The 20,140-nt window shown below is 38.4% G+C and overlaps 1 protein-coding gene across 2 annotated transcripts in view; it reads right to left on the bottom strand.

Moving 5' to 3' along the window:
• Usp33 (ubiquitin specific peptidase 33) overlaps positions 1–20,140 on the bottom strand; it is a 44,996-nt gene that overhangs the window by 11,531 nt on the left and 13,325 nt on the right. Inside the window, exons 9-20 of one of the 2 annotated variants that reach the window (XM_013514523.1) lie at positions 19,125–19,542; positions 16,303–16,443; positions 15,096–15,208; positions 13,346–13,518; positions 13,152–13,246; positions 12,359–12,392; positions 7,401–7,446; positions 6,598–6,778; positions 6,040–6,166; positions 5,174–5,343; positions 3,863–3,944; positions 2,510–2,618 (exon numbers count right to left, since the gene is read on the bottom strand). In XM_013514523.1, coding sequence (XP_013369977.1) covers positions 2,510–2,618; positions 3,863–3,944; positions 5,174–5,343; positions 6,040–6,166; positions 6,598–6,778; positions 7,401–7,446; positions 12,359–12,392; positions 13,152–13,246; positions 13,346–13,518; positions 15,096–15,208; positions 16,303–16,443; positions 19,125–19,542 — 1,689 coding nt within the window. The remainder of the gene's footprint in view (positions 1–2,509; positions 2,619–3,862; positions 3,945–5,173; positions 5,344–6,039; positions 6,167–6,597; positions 6,779–7,400; positions 7,447–12,358; positions 12,393–13,151; positions 13,247–13,345; positions 13,519–15,095; positions 15,209–16,302; positions 16,444–19,124; positions 19,543–20,140) is intronic. The other variant, XM_013514524.1, reaches the window with a different exon arrangement.

The raw sequence follows: 20,140 nt of genomic DNA, 5'->3' as shown, positions 1-20,140 counted from the left end.
TCGTGTCTTCTGGGCGCCCTCTAAATAACCCACCTGGCACCTGACAGCAGCAGCAGCTTGTCAGATTAAGACAGGCAGCTGAGACCACTTCCACGGTTTTATGCCATTTTGTTCTTTAACTTTGAAGATAGTGCTTTCCTATAAACATGTCATTTTATGAAAGTATGGGCTTGTCTGACATTCACCAGGTACATTATCATCTGTGTACCAAAGAAGTGATGACACGTTCTTCTCATTGTCTCCTACCCTAGCACATGATTCCTATTTGTCCCATTTCCAATGACGTTCACCTCAGTAACTTCGGTACAACAGTACCAGGATTCCCAGCTGGAAAGTAAGTCTTCCTTGTGTAATTAATGTTTCGTGGAGAATAAGTTGAAAGCATATTCTCTTCCTCAACCCTTCCACATATTCCCTTGTTTATTCATAGCAGTATCAGCATCTTCTATTCAAAGAGTTGTAAATTACTATAAGGTTCAAACTGTTGCAACTTTGGCGAGCAGGTGCCCTGTCAGGCTGCCTTTTGAGTATTTCTGACATGTCCTCGTCGTTCTTCAAGAACGTCCTTACTTCCTGGCACAGTAAGATGTTCCAGTCTCATCTTGTTTTCCCTGCCTCGCTCTGGAATCAGCCATTTCTCCAGTAAGGGTTGAGTTCTTTTAGTGGAGAAAGAGTTTTAGAAGCCAGGATCTGAGACTTAGCTGTACGTACTGAATCCTACTGAGCGATCACTGTTCCTAAGCCCTTGCAGTGAGAATGTTCTAGGTACACATACACACATACATTTACACCTCTATGCGGATCACCATGAGTTCACAAAGAATGCACAACTCTAACTCGGTTATGGCAAATTTTCTTTTCTCCCTTCCCATATTTACAACTCGGACTTGGCTCTCTGTACACTCATAACCTCCACCACATAACCAATCTCTCACTGCCACCGCCACCACCTGCTTTGCCCCTGCAGCTTGTCTCTTTCTGTCTCAGCTCCAACACCCCCGACTGGGCCGATGCTACAATACAGAAGCTCCTCCTTTTTTTTTCTGTGACACAGGGTCTCGCTATGCAGTTCAGGCTGTCCTTGAATTCACTACTGGAGCCCAGATTGGCTTCAAACTTGCACTGACCCTCCTGTCTCTGCCTCCCAAGTGCTAGAATTACAGGTGTGCACCACCACAGCCGGCCAAAAGCTCTACAATGCACTGGCCCTAAGTCCCCATTCTTGGCTGCTGCCTCGTTCCTACTCCAGCGTGGCAGCCCATGCAACATCAACACTTCCTGAAAGTCACCTGAGGTCTTTTTCACCTTTCATCCTTTCAGTGGCTGTGTAAGTCACTGCTCAGAGTAAGGGAGCTGAACGCAGTTAAATCGTGCATTCTGATTCTATTCAAGTACTGAGAATGGCTTCTACTAAATTCTGATGGGTACAGCAGTTATTTCAGCATTGTTTATGCACTGATGAACTGGTCCTTTTGGGGAGAGAGGCAGTATTGGGGGTCGAGCCCACGGCCTCATATACACTAGGCAAGCACTCTGCTACTGAGCTACATCCCCAGCCTCAAGAACACATTTAATTTTTAATATTCTACTAAAACTTGTTCTGTAGATTTAGGAAGCAAGTGAGGTCCAAGTAAAATTAATAAAGTAAATCTATATCTACAATGTCCTCCCTGACGTAGAAATTATGTTTAGGCAAAATCCTATCCTCTCAGCTCCAAAACAAAACCCTAAATCAATAAAGGAAAGCAGGTGTGGTTCACACACGTGCAATGCAAACATACTATGGAACATACTATGGGCATGTTAATTTGGTCTGCTCAGTGTCTTCTCCCTGGCCTTTACTAGCAGAACCTTCCATTTCCCCTGCAATGTCATCCTCCCCGACGCTGTCTGCAAGGACTGCCAACAAGCGCGCCACCTCTCGGGCAGCCCAACGTGAGGCTGTGGCCGGAGCCCCTCAGGACAGCAGAGCCTTAAAGAGGCTTCTTGCTACCCAGGTTAACTGGAACAATACGCGGCCTTGCTTATAATAACTGCTTGCTCAGCTCTTTCACTCTGAGAGCAGACTTTCTGACACATACAGTCAAGGAGGGCCTCATAATGTCCTCCCTTCAAAGAAGCGGGTCACACCGGAAAGTACAGAGTCCCCAAAAGACAATGTATTTCAGAAAAGGAGAGAATAAGAATGCAGTCTCCGTAGACAACATTAACAAAGACACCTATGATTTTTCATTTTAATAAGGAATTTGTCAGTGCCAATACAAAAAGCAAAATTCATTTCCAATTCATAAAAATAAATACTCACAAAGGGAGAATTTATCCCACTAGAATTACAGTTAGGTCAATCACTCAACAGGATCAATCAGTAACGGTAGGCACTCAGCACTCCTCAAATCTATCATAATGCTTTCACTCTATTATCTCATTAATGCAATACAGCTCTGCTAGCTGTCAGGTCCTCAGCTTCATCCCACATCATCTACAATCTGAAAAGCTTTACTTTCTTTACCCGAATAAAAATTTCCAGTTCAGTTTTTCTTCTTTTTTCAATTTTCTCTGCCTCAATTTGGCAAGTATGACAAATGTACAGATGGTTGACAGCTGGTCCTCCTCCATATCTAGGACATGAAAACCTCAGAATTAAAATCATGACAATCTCAAAGTCAGCTGATGTCCCACCAAATACTGTTGTTTCTAATTTCTCAGTCAATGGCTGAACCCCACTAAGAATGAACCTCACTGGAAAATTCTCCAAGTAATGGAAAAACTAAAAATTTATATAAGAACTTGATTTTATATTTACTAAATTAAACAACTTTATCAATGTATTGCCCAACCTGCTTTATCTGCATTTCAACTTTCTCTTGTAGCTACTTCTGCTACAAAATGTCAAAGGCACCAATAAAGTAAAAGTGGTTTTTAAAAATTAGCATACAAAAATAAAATCTCAGTTATACATATAAAGCCAGTCAAGTTTTAACCAGGTGAAACCTGACTTTCAAGTAAGAAGCATTCAGGCATAAATTTTAATATTTAAGGTAAACAATCAGTCTGGAAATTCTGGTGTAAAATATTTTACAAGAAAATTTAAAACTTTAAAACTGCCCAGCATGGTGGCCCCATGCTTGTAATCCCAGCACTCGGGAGGCTGAGGCTGGAGGATTGTGGTGAGTTCAAGGCCAGTCTGGTTTACATAGGGAGACTCTGCCTCAAAAAAAAAAAAAAAAAATTTAAAAACTTAAAAAGCTTTAAAACTTAAGAGTAAGACTACTCGGTTGGTGATACTGTTCAGCAGCATAGCACCTGCCTGGCAAGCATGAGGTCATGAGTTCGATTCCCAGTACCAAAAAAAAGAAAAGAAAAGAGTAAGAATACTCAATTTGGGAAGTATAAACATGCAGAATTTTAGTGTTGGATATATGCAACATCTTTTTTGTTTTGCTTTTTGAGACAGAGTTTTGCTATGTAGTTCAGGCCAGCCTTGAGCTCACTATGTAGCCTAGGATGGTCTCAAATTCACAGTGATCTCCCTCCCTCAGCCTCCTGAGTGCTAGGATTACAGGGGTGCGCCACCACAGCCGGTCCAACACCTACAGCTGGTCCAATATGTATTAAATGAGGTTCTTTAAGTTAAATATCATAGCTTGTCTTCATGGGCCAATAATGAGGACATGAAAATTAGAATTATCTAGACTAGAGACATAGTAACTATGTGCTCCTACTCACAGTTCAAAAGAATAAATGAATGAGAAAAGAATGTTCTGCATAAGCAACACAAGAAGCAGCTGTAAAATAATACAATGTCCCTGCAAGCAAGTTTAACTGACTTTTCACAATATTGTACTGTTGCATGTAAACAAACCTGCTATACAGGTTATCCCAAATGTTCTGGGGCAGCATCAAAACCAAGTCTTCAATGTAACTAGTTTTCCGTGGAGGAACACCTGAAAAAATTTTAGACAGGTCTGCCTTATTCTTTAAGTCCTTTAAATATGTTTCCTAAAGATAAATACTGTATACACCTTGAAATTCACAGACAGAAATGGGGAGAGGGGTTTGAACCCAGGGCCTTGTACAAGCTAAGCATCCACTTTACCACTGAACTATATAGCCCAAGGCCCAGAAATATTTTTAAGGTTTAGGTTCCTATATACAATATGAACATTCCCATGTAGCTAGGTGACTGGCGCATGCCTGTAATCCTAGCACTCGGGAGGCTGAGGCAGGAGGATCATTGAGAGTTCGAGGCCTGCTGAGGCTACAAAGTGAGCTCAAGGCCAGCCTGAACTGCATAGCCTTGTCTCAAGAAGACAAAAATAAATAAAATAAAAAATAAATATTCCCGTGTGGTTTCACTACACATGTAATTAATGAGAATACTGAGATTTCAACCATAAAGGTGCATCAAAGCATTACACAAAGATCTTGCTTACTGTAGGAACAAACACAAGCACAGCTCATCACAAAGCCATAAATCTTAAAAGTTAAAAGTAAGGCCTTTTTTTCCTCCAGTACTAGACAGTAAACACAGGGCTTTCATACCAAGCTGTATCTCTAGCCCTTTTTTTTTAAAATATATATTTTAAAATAAGGTTTCACTAAGTTGCTGAACTGCCCAGTCTGGGCCCAAACTTACAATCCTCCTGCCTTAGCCTCCCAGAGTGCTAAGATGACTGGTATGCAAATATCTAAAATGAAGCTTCCTTGTTAAATCCCAAATACACATTTCCATACTTAGGAAAAGAGCCGCCTATTTATTTAGACAAAAGCAGTAAGAACTAGATATAAGCAGTAGCTGAAATCACTAGCAAGGGAACGACCCAGATAAGAATTCTGCAAACACAAGGTTCACTGTACTGTAATTAGTTGTTTATATATCTGAGCTTGCTATGAAATTAGAGCTCTGCCAACAGAAATAAGGTCTCTGGTATCTTTATGGTCTCACACAGGGTTTCAAACAAGTACTCAATAAACATGCACTCATTTGAGATGCGATACAGTGCCCATGATTAGAAAGACATGGTGAATTTCTGAAACCATACGAAGTTGAATTTGTTTAACTGTACAGCAGATGGGGGCAATGGGAAATAAATGGAAGAGGAAAATTCTCAGATCTTTTCTAATGTACAAAGTAACAGCAAATCTCTTTCACTACTTTGACAGGATTCCTTACCTCCATGAATACAGAGAAAGTCATTATTTGAAATAGGGCCAGGTTCGGCAAAAGTCTTAAATTTATTCAGCCATTGTCGAGAAATATAAAACTGAAGGAGACTTGGTTCCATTATGTTCAACAAATTTGATATCCTTCGTCTCTCTTTTTGTGCCTCTTCACTGCTCTTCCTATTTAAGGACAATGATTCATTAAATTCCTTATGTTTTTGCTACATTAGACTAGTAGGTTGATTTTTCCTCTTCCTTATTAGACAGCATACACACTAATACTGTGTGCCTTTCCAAGCCTTCATAATGTCAAGAGAAATATATGTTGTACACCTCTCAAATGTGTGGTTTTTTCCTTCAAATGTGTTATTCACCTCTAGGAGCAATACAGTGTCCTAACTAGTAGTGTCCACGTAACTATGGCACATGGTGAGTATTCAAATGTTTCTAGGAAGCTCAAGCTAAATACTTAATCTGTCTTCCTCTTCAGTAGCTAGTGTTTTCTTTCTTAAGATACTGAAAAATATGAAAGATTTTTATAGTAATATTTCTTTTATTAGCTATTTTAGGAAATCTGGTACTTAATTTTACTACTTCCTGCTTTTTTAAATTAAAACCAATCTTTCTAAAACAAAATACAATCCTTTGTCTTTTCCTTAAATGATTTAACATTTGCACTCGTTAGACAAACAAATGTAATTCTCCAGACAATCTTTTTTTAACTGTATTTTACTCTAATGAGAGTAAACAATCCTCATCTTTACTCAGCAATTCACCGGAAAGTGTCAGCAGTCACTTGCTAATAATCCCAAAGAGTGGGGTGCTCCTTCACTGTTTGTAAAGCTAGCTTATCCACGAGACAGTGACTCTGATTACCTATAGAAAAGAACGTAAGCTTCTGCATTCTGTACTGTAGATTCTGAAACTTCAGTGACACTCTGATCATCAAATTCATACCACAGGTTATTTAAATTGTTTCGGCAATAGGCTATATAGTGTCCACCTATATTTAAGGGAAAAGAAATCATTACAGTGATACAAACTGACATAGGAGCGGAGTATAAACTTCCCCAGTGTCTAGCACAGCAGATGAAATATCAAGAGTTGTGTTTTCATAAATATAATAGTAAAAAGTATCCAATTTCCTGAAATGGTCTATTTTTTTTTAGTGACATAATAACTGTATATATTTATGGGACAGGACACAATAACTGGTTATACACACATACATATACAGTCACATTAGGGCAGTTAGCATTTCTATTTCATTAAACATTTAACATTTCATTGTGTTGGATGTCTGATCTATTTTTAACAACCAGCAGTAAAATCTATTTTTAATTCTTCCTTCTTTTGGTCAAATGAGTCTTACTCCAGCAATTATTCAGATATATTTTTTAAATCTAAGAACAAATGTCAAACATGTATACTTACTACTTGCAGTCCCATGATGACAAATGACTGACAGAAGGTCATATGTCACAATCTGAGCCGGACTATCCTTAGCAAGGAATGGCTGAAGATCCAGGCCTTCCAGTGGAAATGAAACATGGGTGCTGATTTTGGTGGAAAACATCAGTTCATGTCTGAATCTTTTAAGGTGGATACATAAAATCTAAAAGAAAATAAAATCCAAAACCCTAATTGTTACAAAACACTAAAAGCATCCAGGTAGTAACACTTAATACATTAAGATCTTAATTCTACAAGCAAGAAATTGAAGTGTTCAGTCAAAAGAAAATTATAAAATAAAGTAAATGCTATTTATAATTTTTTTTTTGGCAATACTGAGGATGGATTGTGCATGCTAGCTAAGTGCTCTGCTACTGAGCCACATCCCCAGCCCAATAATTTTATTTAAAATTTTGATTTAGTTTTACATCCTAAGGGAATCTATTCATATTGAAGTGTCAAAGTTAAATATCAACCCCTAGCAGCTAGAAATTTATAAACTGAAATGGTGAAACATGGTTCCTCCTAAAGCCAGTGTTGTTTGTTTTCTAATTTTACACTTTATACCTTTTATACAATGTTGCTTGCTTTCTAATTTTACACTTTTTAGGAGCACTTACAATACATAACCCTATTAATTTAAAAATGAATTAATCCTCATTAGGTATGTATGAGAACTGGTCAACAGAACCATTCCATTCCTCAATCATGCTACTAGAATTTATTACTACACTGTACTTTATTAATGCTTTACCACAGAAAATAAATTTAATTGAAGTCTATACCTCAGGAAACTTCTGTACTTTACAAAACTTCACTCCATTCCTCAACCTAAGGATGAAAAGAAAAAAAGAGAGTGTGTATTTAAATATACTATAAAACTCTTTTAGAAAATGCAATAAAAGGTATCAGACTAGAAATCCTCATCACTGAATTATATTACATACTTATACATTAGAGCCCCTTATTCTGAAAAACAATTTAAACCAAGATATCAGTATAAGGAGTTGTGAAATTCTTTGATTAAACAAAAAAAGAAAACCTTTATCTGCAGTAAAGTTTATGGCTGGACTTTACCCTTATAACACCCAGATATTAAGTAAAACTGCATAAAGCAAAACCTAAATTTTATAAAATTTGTAGTGCAGGGCAATACTGTATATTAAAACCTCTTTCTTTCTTTCTTATGCCAGCATCTCACTATGTTGTCCAATATTAAAACCTTTAGTTCTCTCTCTTTGTCTCTGTCTCTTGTCTCTGGGTCTCTGGGTCTCTCTCTCTGTTAGACAGGATCTATGTTGTCCAGGATGGCTGCAAACTCCTGGGCTCAAGTGATCCTCCTCAGCTCCCTGCGGGGACTATAGGCACACATCATTGTACCCAGCTCAAAACTTTTATTCTGAATGGGGGGTCTTGACATAAGCACGGTTATTATTATTAATCAACATTAATGTATACTTGACAGATCTCCACACTGGATATGGGAATAGATGCAAGAGACAGCCCTCTATACTATTTTCTCTTTTTAGCCTATACCGCCTTCTACAAGGAAGGCGCCCTCTCCCGCTGTCAGCCAGGCCCTGAGGGACAAACTGCTAAGGTATTTCCCAAAGCACAGGCAAGCATGCCATGCCCACCACCACGGGCCCCATAAAATCAGTTGGTGAGTGAGGTGCACCAGTGCCGTGCTGCTGCACACAGACAAGAGGAACAGAAACAGGCAGGCAGGGCCACCATCTTACTCCAAAGGGAACAGGGCAAACCTTGGCAAAACAAGAGGCCCAGCCTGGATCACTGCCAAAGCCCCGGAGTGGAATAAGGAACAGCCACTCAGGCACAGTAGACTGCTGACAGCTGGGAAGCAGGCTGGGGGAAATCTGCTGAGAGGCAGGAGCTGAGACCACCCAGACTCTGCTCAGGTGGTTGCCAAAAGCCACTCTTAGTCCTAAACACAAAAGACAGAAACACCCATACAGTCTGGGACAAGCAAAGCCACCCTGACACAGCGGCACAAGCAGGCAAGCAGCCCTGTCCTATGGTGGGACCTGGGCACTTCCCTACCCGATAATTAGCAGGTGAGAGGAGCTGGTGGTGTGGAACACAGAAAGCTGGGCAAGGGCTGAAAAGAGACAATGCACACAGGGCTGGAAACAACCCCTGCTTTCCCTGCCGGAGAACACCATGGCAACTGGGAGAGCACCACACAGACAACCAAGGTAAGAAGTAGACACCCAAAACACGGTCAGCTGAAGACCAGTCCCAGTTCCCACATCCAGATGACAGGATCAGCCCCTCACCCAGCACAAATGCTACTGCAAAACTGGCAGGGCTACACAGCACATTTCCGGGATCTGACTTGAACACTACCACAGAATTGTGGACACCGGAGGAATTTTATTATCTTCGTTTTTTGTTTGTTTGATTTTCCTTTTCCAGGCTAATTGGGGCAAGATTTTTTTGTTGTTCTGTTTTGTTTTGTTTGTCTTTATTTGTTCAGTCTTCTTTTTTTTTTTTTTTTTTTTTCTTTTTCTCTTGACTAATTAGATTTCTTACCTGTAGTTTTATTTTATTCTATTAGTCCTTCTCTCTTCCCTCAACTATCGCTCTTGATTTGATACTTTCATGTGAATGAGCATTGTCTCTTTTTTTCAGCTGTTTCAATATTCTTTTGCTTTATATATCATCCTTACTTTTCTGTACTATTCTCCAGCTTTCCAAAACTTGGGTGATCATCCTTAGCCTTACAGCCTTGCTTCTACTACATTTTTCCTCATCTCTGTATTGTCCTCTATCCTTCTTAAATACCACCCACACAGGGTCAAATCAATTTACCAATGGAAACTCATTGCATATGCTGGATTTTATTAAATAATCATAGAGCCGGCTCCTATGGTTAAAGAACTGTAGTTATTACAGTTTGCTAGTCACTAGGCTGTGCTTGATGATATTGTTATTGCTAACTGTATTACTTTGGTGAGGGTATTATATGTGTTAGAGTCAGTTTTTCTCCCTCATATGACAACATTCTGATTGTCTGGGGTAATAACTGTCACCACAGTCCACTACCAAAGAATGAGATGCTAAGCCAAATAAGTATCAACTTCTTATCCTTAATAAATTGGGAAGGCAGGTTCTTGGGACAGACACAAAGATCAACAACCACCTACACCTAGAAGACAGCTCGGAGAAACAGACATTTCCTAGGGAAACTAGGGATAAAGCTATTTACCATAAAAAATTGACAAGCACCAACACATAAAATAAAACATAGGAAATGACAAGAGGCAGAAGCAAAATGCAACCCCAGACCTCCAGTCCACCCAGAAAAGTCTAGAGCACAGCGACATAGAGGAAATCCAAAGCCACACGTTGGATCTTTCTGAAATGATAGCACTAGAAATGAAAAAACAAATGGATATGGCTATAGAAAAAATAATCTCTCAGGTTAAAAAAAAAGAAATGAACAACATGCCCAAAGAATCTAGAGTATACACAGATTTAAGAAAAAAATAGAGAAGCTTAAGAACACAATGGAAACCACGACGCCCAACACAGGAAAGAAATGGAAGCCATGAAACATATCCAAATAGATACCCAGCAGATTAAAAGTTCCAATGTTTGCAATAGATTGAATGAAGACAGATCTAGGATTGCAGTTAGCAACTATGAAAAGAACAATATCTTAAAAATAGCAAGGGACCATAAAAATCAATCCAACAGTTGCAAAATGAGGCAAAGAAGAACAACGTACAAGGTAAGACTGACTGGAGTTAACGAGAAAGCCAGAGACAGCTCAAATGCCATTAAAAACCTCTTCACAGACATAATGGAAGGAAAATCCCCAAACGAGGATAAAAAATGTGACACACAAATAAGTGAGGCTATACAACTCCCAGTAGCCATGACCAAAATAAAACTACACCAACACATATAATCAAGATTCCAGAAAATCAGTACAAGAAAAGAATATTAAAAGTGGTCTGAGAAAATAAACAAATCACCTATAAAGGACAACCTATTAGAATTGCAGCAGACTTCTCAACACAAACGATCAAGTCAAGGAGAGCCTGGAGTGAAGTATTTCAAGACCTAAAAGAAAACAACCTCTAACCCAGATTGATGTACCCTGCAAAACTCTTTCAAAATCACTGGAGAAATAAGGTATTTCCGTAACAAAGAACTGAAGAAATTCATGACCACCAAACCAGCTCTCCAAAGTGCTTTGAAGGATATTTTAGAAAAAGATAAGGAAGACCAAAATTCCAAGAAGACCAATAGCAAGCAAGCAGGCAGTGGAAGCAATTAAATGGAGGGGAAGGACAGGGTACCAACAACAGGAAAATAATATAAGAAGGATAAGCCAACACATATCAGTTATAACCATCAATGTAAATTCACCTATCTCAATTCACCCATCAAAGTAACAGATTGGCAGAAAGGATCAAGAAGCAGGATCCAACAATGTGCTGCATACAAGGAACACATTTAAGTAAAAAAGAAATTCACAGACTAAAAGTTATAGGGTGTGAAACAATACTCTAGGCAACAGGAACCTAGAAAAAAACTAGAGTAGCTATTCTATTTGCAGGCAATGTAAACTGCAAGCTAAGACTGATCAAAAGGGACAAAGAAGGTTACTGCATACTTGTTAAGGGAAAACTCCAAGAAGAGATTAACAATCGTAAATATATACGCACCAAATACCAGTGCACCCAAATATATAAAACACATATTAACAGACATGAAAAATCAAATAAGCACTAACACAGTTGTAATGGGGGACTTTAATTTTTTTTTTATTTTTTTGGTACTGGGAATCGACCTCAGGACCTTGCACTTGCCAGGCAGGCGCTTATGCCACTGAGCTATATCCCCAGCCCAATGGGGGACTTTTGTCCCCCACTGGGGGACTACACTGTCACAAATAGATCAACAAGACAAAAAAATCGACATCAGAATTAAACCAAAAGAACCAGGCAGCTTTTCACCTTTATCAACCCAACAGTCAACCATTCCTTTCTGTCATGAAAAGGACCAACAGCTGCACCTCAAAGTAAGGTATTACTGCCAACGAACAATACAAGCCTGTATTGATATTCTCGATCTTATTAGGGGGACATTATTTTTCTGTTACAGAGATTCTGAAAAATTTCCTAGCTACTTCTACCTCAAAATATATCTATCACTGGGCACTGTGGTGCATGCCTGTAATCCCAGCACCTGGACTGACATGCACTCAAGGTCAGCCTGGGCTACATAGTGAGTTCAAGACCAGCCTGAACTGCGTAGTGAGACCCTGTTTCAAAAAGAACAAAAAGAAAAAATAAGATAAAACACAAAATTTTTTTTAAATTAAAAAAACAATGAGGTCTAACTGTCCTATTCTGTCATAAGTTAACATCAGACAGCATCAGAGTTGGCATAATCTTTCTCAATTCTGTGAAGAGTTGAAACTACAGTACTTTAAAATTCCTGAATCTGGTCTGTTAATAATAGTAATTGGAAAGAGAATTTTATCTTACTTTAGAAAATGTTTAAAACAAACTCACATACTTAGTGCTTCAAAATACATTTTTAAACATCTTATATAAGCCTATTGCACTTGTTACAATTTTTGCCTCGAATTTGTTTTACCAATCACCTAAATACTTTTATAATTACTAGGACAAAACTGTGTAATTCCACATATCCAATTAACTGAGAAAAATACAAACTATGACATTAAAAGCATTGTATCACTTACTTTTTACATTTTTCACAACTGTACATATTGTCACCTACAAAGAGAACAGATCACGTCATTCCTCTCAAATTAACAGCAAATTGTTTTCTTTTGGTTCTGAAACTCTCTGATCTTGCCACATGCTCGCACAGTAAAACAGGGTTCACTTTTTCAGTTTCTGTTCATGAGTCAGTTCATGTTTACCTTACCTAAAACACCTTTCTCCTCCCTCTACTCTCAACTATGAAGGGCTACCTAAAATAACATCTTTCATTTAGTCACTGAACCAAATTTACTGACAGCCTGTTATATGCTCAAACAAGGTACTAGACACATGAAGACAGGGAAGGCCCTTAAATGATACGGAGGAGTTCACAGACAATTCAAGATACATAAATAAGTCCCATTGATTTGGTTGAGTTTGCCTTCTTTTAATCCTGAAGAGCTTTAAGACATGTTGTCTGGTACTACAGGAATCTGTATCCATTCTTTCAGGGTATGATTTTTCTTGTTTTGGTTTGGTTTGGTTTTGGTCTTTTTGGGACAGAGTTTGATTATGCAGTTCAGGCTGGCCTTAAACTCACTTTGAAGCCCAGGTTGGCCTTGAACTCAAATTGATCCCCCTGCCTCAGCCTCCCAAGTGCTGGGATTATAGGCTTGCACCACCATGCCCAGACGATTTTTCTTGTTGTATTACTATTACCACAGTACTATGGTATTATGCCAGTATGAGCAAATGCTATGTAAACTGCCCTAAAATTCAGTTTTCGAATCACCTACACTAATTCAGAGACAGAAAGATTATGATTCTTACCTTTTAGTTCATCTCTGGCGAAGAAGGCAGCAAGACAATCTTGCAAGGTTACTACTGGACCCCAAAACCAGCTAGGGACACATGAGACAACAAACCTGAAACATTATTGACAGAAAGAAAAAGGAAGTGTTCTGCCAGTACAGCAGAAACAGCAGTTTTAGGAATCAGTCAAAACAAAGAAAATAAATACACACCTCTTTACATATTCCATGAAAAAAGCTATCCAGCCTTGAGGAGCATACGCTTCGCCACATGATCCTGCTTTGACTATAGAAGTTGGATGACTTGACGAATGCAGCTTAGCAAGGTCTTCCTTGCCAGGAATTGGCAAGGACAGATCTTGAAAGGTCTCGAGGGTTACAGACACCTAAAATTGTTTTGTGTTTTTAAAATGAGATGAAAATAATCCAGCACAAACATTTATAAGGTTAGAGGGCGGACACCAAAGATCAAAGCATGTTATAAGCAAAATAAACCCAAACTTAGCTCTGATTTAATCTTCATATAAACCCTATCCAGGGCCACAGCATGGCTCCCACTTAGCCGCAGACGTTGTGGCACTGAGAAATACCCCAGTCCAGCCACTGCACCCTCAGCTCCAGCTCTTGCTATGTTGCCTGGGCTGACCTTGAAATCTTAGGCTGTAGTGATCTTCCCACCTCAGCCTCCCAAGTGGCTGGGACTACCACCTGATGGTAGTTTTTAAATGTTGCTTAAACAAGAGAGAAGATACAAAACCCACCATATGATCTTAAATACAGTCATGCACTATTTAACAATGGGGAGACGTTTTGAGAATGCACTGTTCTAGTAATCTCATCACTGTGCAAACATGAGAGTATCACACAAACCAGGACACCGACTGTTGTTAGGACAGTTGTATATGGAGTCTGGCACTAACTGAAACACTGTTATGCAGCCCATGACTGAGGCTGAAAACATTTGAGTAACAACCGGGCTCTGTGTGACACTGGAGACTGATCCCAGGAATGCTGCACTACATCTCCACTCCTTTTTATTTTCCTACACTTTGAGACAAGATCTCATTAAGCTGCCTCGGGAGACCTCAAACTTGCAATCCTCTTGCCTCAACCTCTGGAGTAACTGGGATTACAAGTGTTGCACCACCTCGCTCAGCTGAACAACAGGAGGGGGGGATATTGGGTTTCCCCTGGGTATTGGACCTTTGCACATGCTAGGTAAGCACTCTACAACTGAGCTATGTCCCCAGCCCCAAATAATCTACTATAAAATGACCCTGTTGAATGTCCTTAGATTTAGGAGTATTACATAATAATTGAAAACTTAGCTTTGTTTTTGAGACGTCATTTCATACTCATTAATTATATTCATTACTGCACTAAAGTTAAACCATAATTAAGAAAAACTAAGAAATTTTGAAGGATTTTAAAAATGTTACTAAAGAATTCATTATTCTAACTTATGCCCTTGTTTTTGCCTATGAATTTGACCCTTACTATCTGAGCCCTAATCTTAGCATGACAAATATTTTACAAGCCATTAAGTAAAACCAAATGTAAAAGATACATTTACTGCCTTGTGCCTATGAATAACTAGTTTCCCAGCATACTTCATCAGCCTTGGGAGAATATGTGTGTGTTAACAATTCCTGCTGCCGAGCAACTTCTCACCTTTACTTGTAATCAAAATAGAGGAAACAGCAAGTAGTGTTTCCTGAGAATTTATGTCTGTCCAAAGATGGGATCAAGATCAACCCTTTAAAAAGATGTTGCTAATATTTATAAAAAAGTGAATTCTAAAAAAAAAACCAAAACAGTGAATTCTGCTCCTAGAGTCAATTTATATTGATTCAAACGTAAGAATGTGTGACCAATAGTAGCAATAGAAAGGAATTAAATCTTTTGTACCATTTTTCAGATTTTAAAAAGAGTAATTTATGTATTGTAATTCCCTCATACTCACCCTATCACAAGTCAGACACTGTACTGAACTAATGATTGTTCCATCAAATATGTCTGAAATAACGCTTCTGTATTTCTTGTGCTGTTTCTTTCTCTTTGGAGATGCAGACTGGGCTAAAATTAAAAAATAAATGTAGAACATTTTTTAAAAAGTCAAATTTTTCCATTACCATTTTTCTCTAGAACCTTTAACACTAAAGATTACTCTGCTTACAGAAATTTTCAAATTACCTATAAAGAACATTATGTTAAACAGTTAAACCAGTAAGACAAGGCTGTTTTGTTTTTACAACATGTACTTAGGATTCTTGGTCCCTTTAAACATACATAAGGGAAAATGAAAAATTCTGATTTGGCACAATATTCAAATCTTTTTCATTGCAAAACAAAGCATCTAGACACACACATCACTACAATACTACTTATGTTCTGCAGGTCAAAAAAGGAGATCAGAAAGTGAGAAGGGGAAAGATTAAGAATAAACAAACAGATCCACCTCCTCATTTTTACTTCACAGTGACTGTGCTTTTACAGTATTTGTTTGTTGTGCGTACAAGTAAGGCTTTATTTTACATGATGAAAGGATTTTTTTTCTTTCTCTCTTTCATGGTACTGGAGATTGAACCCAGGGCCTTTGCACTAAGCTACATTTCCAGCCCTTTTTTATTTTGAGACAGTGTCTCATTAAGTTGCTAAGCTGCCCAGGCTAGGCTTGAACTTGTAGTCCTCCTGTCTCAGCCTCCCATAGTACTAGAATTAAATTACAGGGTATACCACCATGCATGGTTTAGGCTTCTATTATTGAAAATTTTTTATGTATTTCTGTATATAAGTTGTCAGCTATGTAATTTGCAAATACCTCCTTCCTTTTTTTTTTTTCTTGGAGATGGGCTCACTATGTAGTTCAAATGGCCTTGCACTCAATATGTAGCTCAGGCTGCCCTGGAATTCATGGTGGTCTTCCTGCCTCAGCCTCCCAACCACTGAGATTACAGGTGTGTGCCTCCACATTTATATTTAAATGAATTTTTAAAATAAGTGCCATACACAAAAAATTTTTAAATCATGATTGTGTAGAATTCTGTTATTTTTAAAGGACAGATATTATTTCACAATTAACATTTTAAATTATAAAATATCACATTCTAAACTAAGCATTCTAAACTACGACCCAAAGCAAAGGAATCGGAGTAAGGGAAACTTCTTACCTTTCTTGTGTGGGGGCGCCAATCCTGGCCACAAATTGCCTGATTTAGGAGAGCTTGTTGATAAACGTGGATTAATACCATCATTTGATGGAAGGATCTGTGGTGTTGACAGTTCATTCAAATGGACATCAGTGATATATTCTGTAATAATTAAAATTTGTATTATTATGTTAAATAGTAAAACTATTCCACATGTCCAATAATGCTAATTAATTAAAGACTGTTTAGTTTGATATTCTGAACATAATTCATTATTAACAAATGTCAGAGGCAGGCTGGGGATATAGTTCAGTGGCATAAGCGCCTGCCTAGCAAGCGCAAGGTCCTGAGTTCAATTCCCGGTACCAAAAAAAAAAAAAAAAAGTCAGAGGAAATATCTGATTGACACAGTACTTGCTAAATAAAATAACCGTGATTTTCCACCTGAGAATCCAGTTGATGTTTATAACACATTAAATTTCTGGAAGAAAAGAAAGCCAAAAAAGGATATTATTTGTCTAAATTTGGGAGTTTTAAAAATAGCATCCAGAGTATTGGCTTTGGGAGTACATATACTAACAGATAACATCCAGGAGTGGATTCGTTATTTACTTAGTTATTTACAGATGGGGTTGCCATGTTGACCAGGCTACCATGCACCCTCTGGCCTCCACCTCCCAAGCGAGTGCACGCCGGGCGTCTGTCCACCACCACACCCACCCCGCTCCCTTTCTTTCATTCTCTCTGCTGTGCCAGCGATGAAACCCAGAACCTCGCATGTGCTCCCAAGGGCTCGGCCACTGAGCTCACTCCCCAGCCCAGGAGTTTTGTTTTGTTTTGCTTTTTTTAAGTAGAAGGAAGAGATTTTTCTCCCTACTAACACAGACATCAAAATCAAACAGGAAGTTCAGACATAAAATAATTACAAATATTCTTACTGTGACAAAAAGCAAACACACACCTCTTCATAAGGAAAAGATATTTATAGAACTAAATTATGAAACAAGAAAATGAGTTCCATGAGAACTACTGCGATCATCTGTTGACAGGTCCCTAGCACCTAACACATATTACAAAGCAGGATGTTATGCTAAATGAGTTACTTCAATGGAAAAAAACTGTTCATAAAAGACCTTGAAACAGAATATCTACAGGATTTTTCCAGACAATGTAAAATCATTTTTCACACAGGCATTTTTCAATATGTCAACTACTACTAAATCAAGCTGCATATTACTGAAAGTGAAAGACTATGATTTTCTGAAAGGCAAAAAGAAAATGTGACCTACGTCAGGGCTTGAAATTTCTCCTATAAACGACTAGACAGCAAATATTTCAGGATCTGTGTACCATATGGTCTTGGTCACATTTTTTCATCAAGGCTTTAAAAACCATAAAAGCTCAGACCCTCAATTTAGGTCACTGTCTCGTTATGATGTGTGAGAACAAACACACTACTAAGTAATGAAGAACCTGCACATCTCTTACTCAGGTTACCTGGGCTTCTGACAAGGAAGATTTAGGAAGCAGTCCAGGCTGTCTTTCAGCACTGCCATGTCAAACGGTTACTCACTAAGCTACTTCTAAAAGAACCTTACATTTTTAATTCTCCTGACAGAAGAAACACAAGCCTTCCTCAGGCTAAGAAATAGTCTTCCTTCGGAAAGAACTCTGTATTTATTCAAATACCTAAACAGTTTAGTAGCACTCACTCTTCTTTAATTATAGAAGATACACTTTGTCTGTTGTCAGCCACTTATCTTAAAAATCACATAACCTGCACCAGGCCTGGTGATTCTTCCCTGTAATCCCACCACTTGGGAGGCTGAGGCAGGAGGATTAGAAGTTCAAGGCCAGCCTGGGTTACATGGTGAGTTCAAGACTGGGCTTAACTACAGAGAGAGATACTGTCTCATAAAATCAAAATCAAACAAACACCACATAACTTGAATCTCTGATGGTCTAATTTTATGTACTTTGGAGAATGAAATACTAGATTAAGGTAACTCTTAAAGCAATTTATCTCTCCCTCCCTCTATATATATATAGACAGACAGACAGACAGACAGACAGACATGGCCTTCATAATTTAACTATCTTTTGGGGCTGGGGATTTAGCTCAACAGCACAGTGCCTGCCTGGCAAGAGTAATGTCGTGAGTTCGATTCCTGGTACCGAAAACAAAACAAAATAAAAAAAACTATCTTTCATTTCACTACTTGCTCTTTCTCAGAGGAACACTGACCAGGATTATGGCATAATCTATCATAACAGGACTCATTAAACTGCTACACTGCAACTCCAGTGACAGCAATCTGAATCTAACAGAGTGTATACTGAAGAAATTGCAACTTGGGTTATTTTGCTTTTCCCCAAAGTCTCAACACAATTTCTTAAGATTAAATGGAAAATTCTAGAGTCTAATTTGCTGGACTATTTTTTTTCTAATTTTAAAAATTTTTCATTAGCACACGTTTGCACAACATGATTACATTCCCCATGGGGAGGTGGCGCCATGCACACAACAAAAATTTATTTTTTACTTTCCTTTCCCCTCTTCTCTCTCCTCCCTTCATCTCTTGATTCTATTCTAATCTGCTATACTACTCTGAATCTTTAAAAGACTTGTAATTAATCTTTGTTCAAAAAGAGGATGAATTTCTTGTAATTAAATGACCTATAAAATTCTTATCCTCATATTCCATCATTCTGTGACACTCACATGCAAACACTGCTGCACTATAAGGCCATTAATTAGAAATTCCCACAGTAACCATCAGTTAAGCACTCCTTGTCTACAAATGAACACTATCATTTCAGTGATCCAGTGATGAAATGGTCACCTGAGGCTCTGCCGTGTATTTGCACTTTGACAGTTTCCTGGTTGTTCAAGTCCACTGTTTCTGACACAGTGTCTCTGTCTTTATCTAATTCTCCTTCAGAATTTACTTTATTCATCTTATTGCACATCTTCTCTTTTTGCCAATCTTTTGATATTTCAGAATTGTTCTCCTCGTCCTGAATTAACATCGTTGTTTCATTATTATCCTCAGGAAAGCCTCTGGGGCCATTTTCATTTTCTGCTTTATCACTGCTGCTGCAAGATTCACAGGACTGGAAATCTACGTCTGACTGGCTCTTGTCGTCTTCCATGGTCTCCTCAGCAGTTATGGTTTGAGGATCCTCCTCTACTTCCATGACCTGCTCTTTCAGTTCTTCATGGAGCAGATCCATTAAGCATCGAAGGAATTCCTGAGCATCCTAATATATCAACAACATAATGTTACCACTTCATCATGCACATACGTAGGAACTAAGGAAAAACAGACAAAATGTGCTGATTCATAAATGTACTGCATTATCCTAAGGAAATACCAGTTTCTACAACATGACACTAAAGCAGTGATGGCAAACCTTTTAGAGTTCTCAATGATACAAAAAGCCCACTGGGGTACACATGCCATAGGTTCCCCACCACTGCACTAGAGAGACTGGACACACTGAGTTCTAAAATGTTATATAATTAAAGCTGGGCATGGTGGTGCACAACTGTACATTCCCAGCTACTTGAGAGGGTGCTAAGACAGGAGACTCGCAAGCTCAAGCTACACAGGGCAACATAGTGAAACTCTGTTTCAAAATTTTAAAAAGAGGTCTGGGGATATAGCTCAGTGGTAGCAAGGTTGCGCTGGCGTTTGTGAGGACCTGGGTTCAATCTCTAGTAACACAAAAAAGTTATGTAAATAAAACAAAAGTTTCAATAAAATGAAGATGATCTGAATGTCAGCTATTATTAGCGCTACTATTAATAAAATAGAAGGTAAGACGATTAGAATTCAGAGAGATGTCCTACATTCAA

The sequence above is a fragment of the Chinchilla lanigera genome, unplaced genomic scaffold (genome assembly GCF_000276665.1).
Source record: "Chinchilla lanigera isolate Chin_1 unplaced genomic scaffold, ChiLan1.0 scaffold00022, whole genome shotgun sequence".
NCBI lineage: Eukaryota > Metazoa > Chordata > Mammalia > Rodentia > Chinchillidae > Chinchilla > Chinchilla lanigera.
Note: the sequence above shows the minus strand (reverse complement) of the source record. Positions and strands in the feature narration are given on the sequence as shown.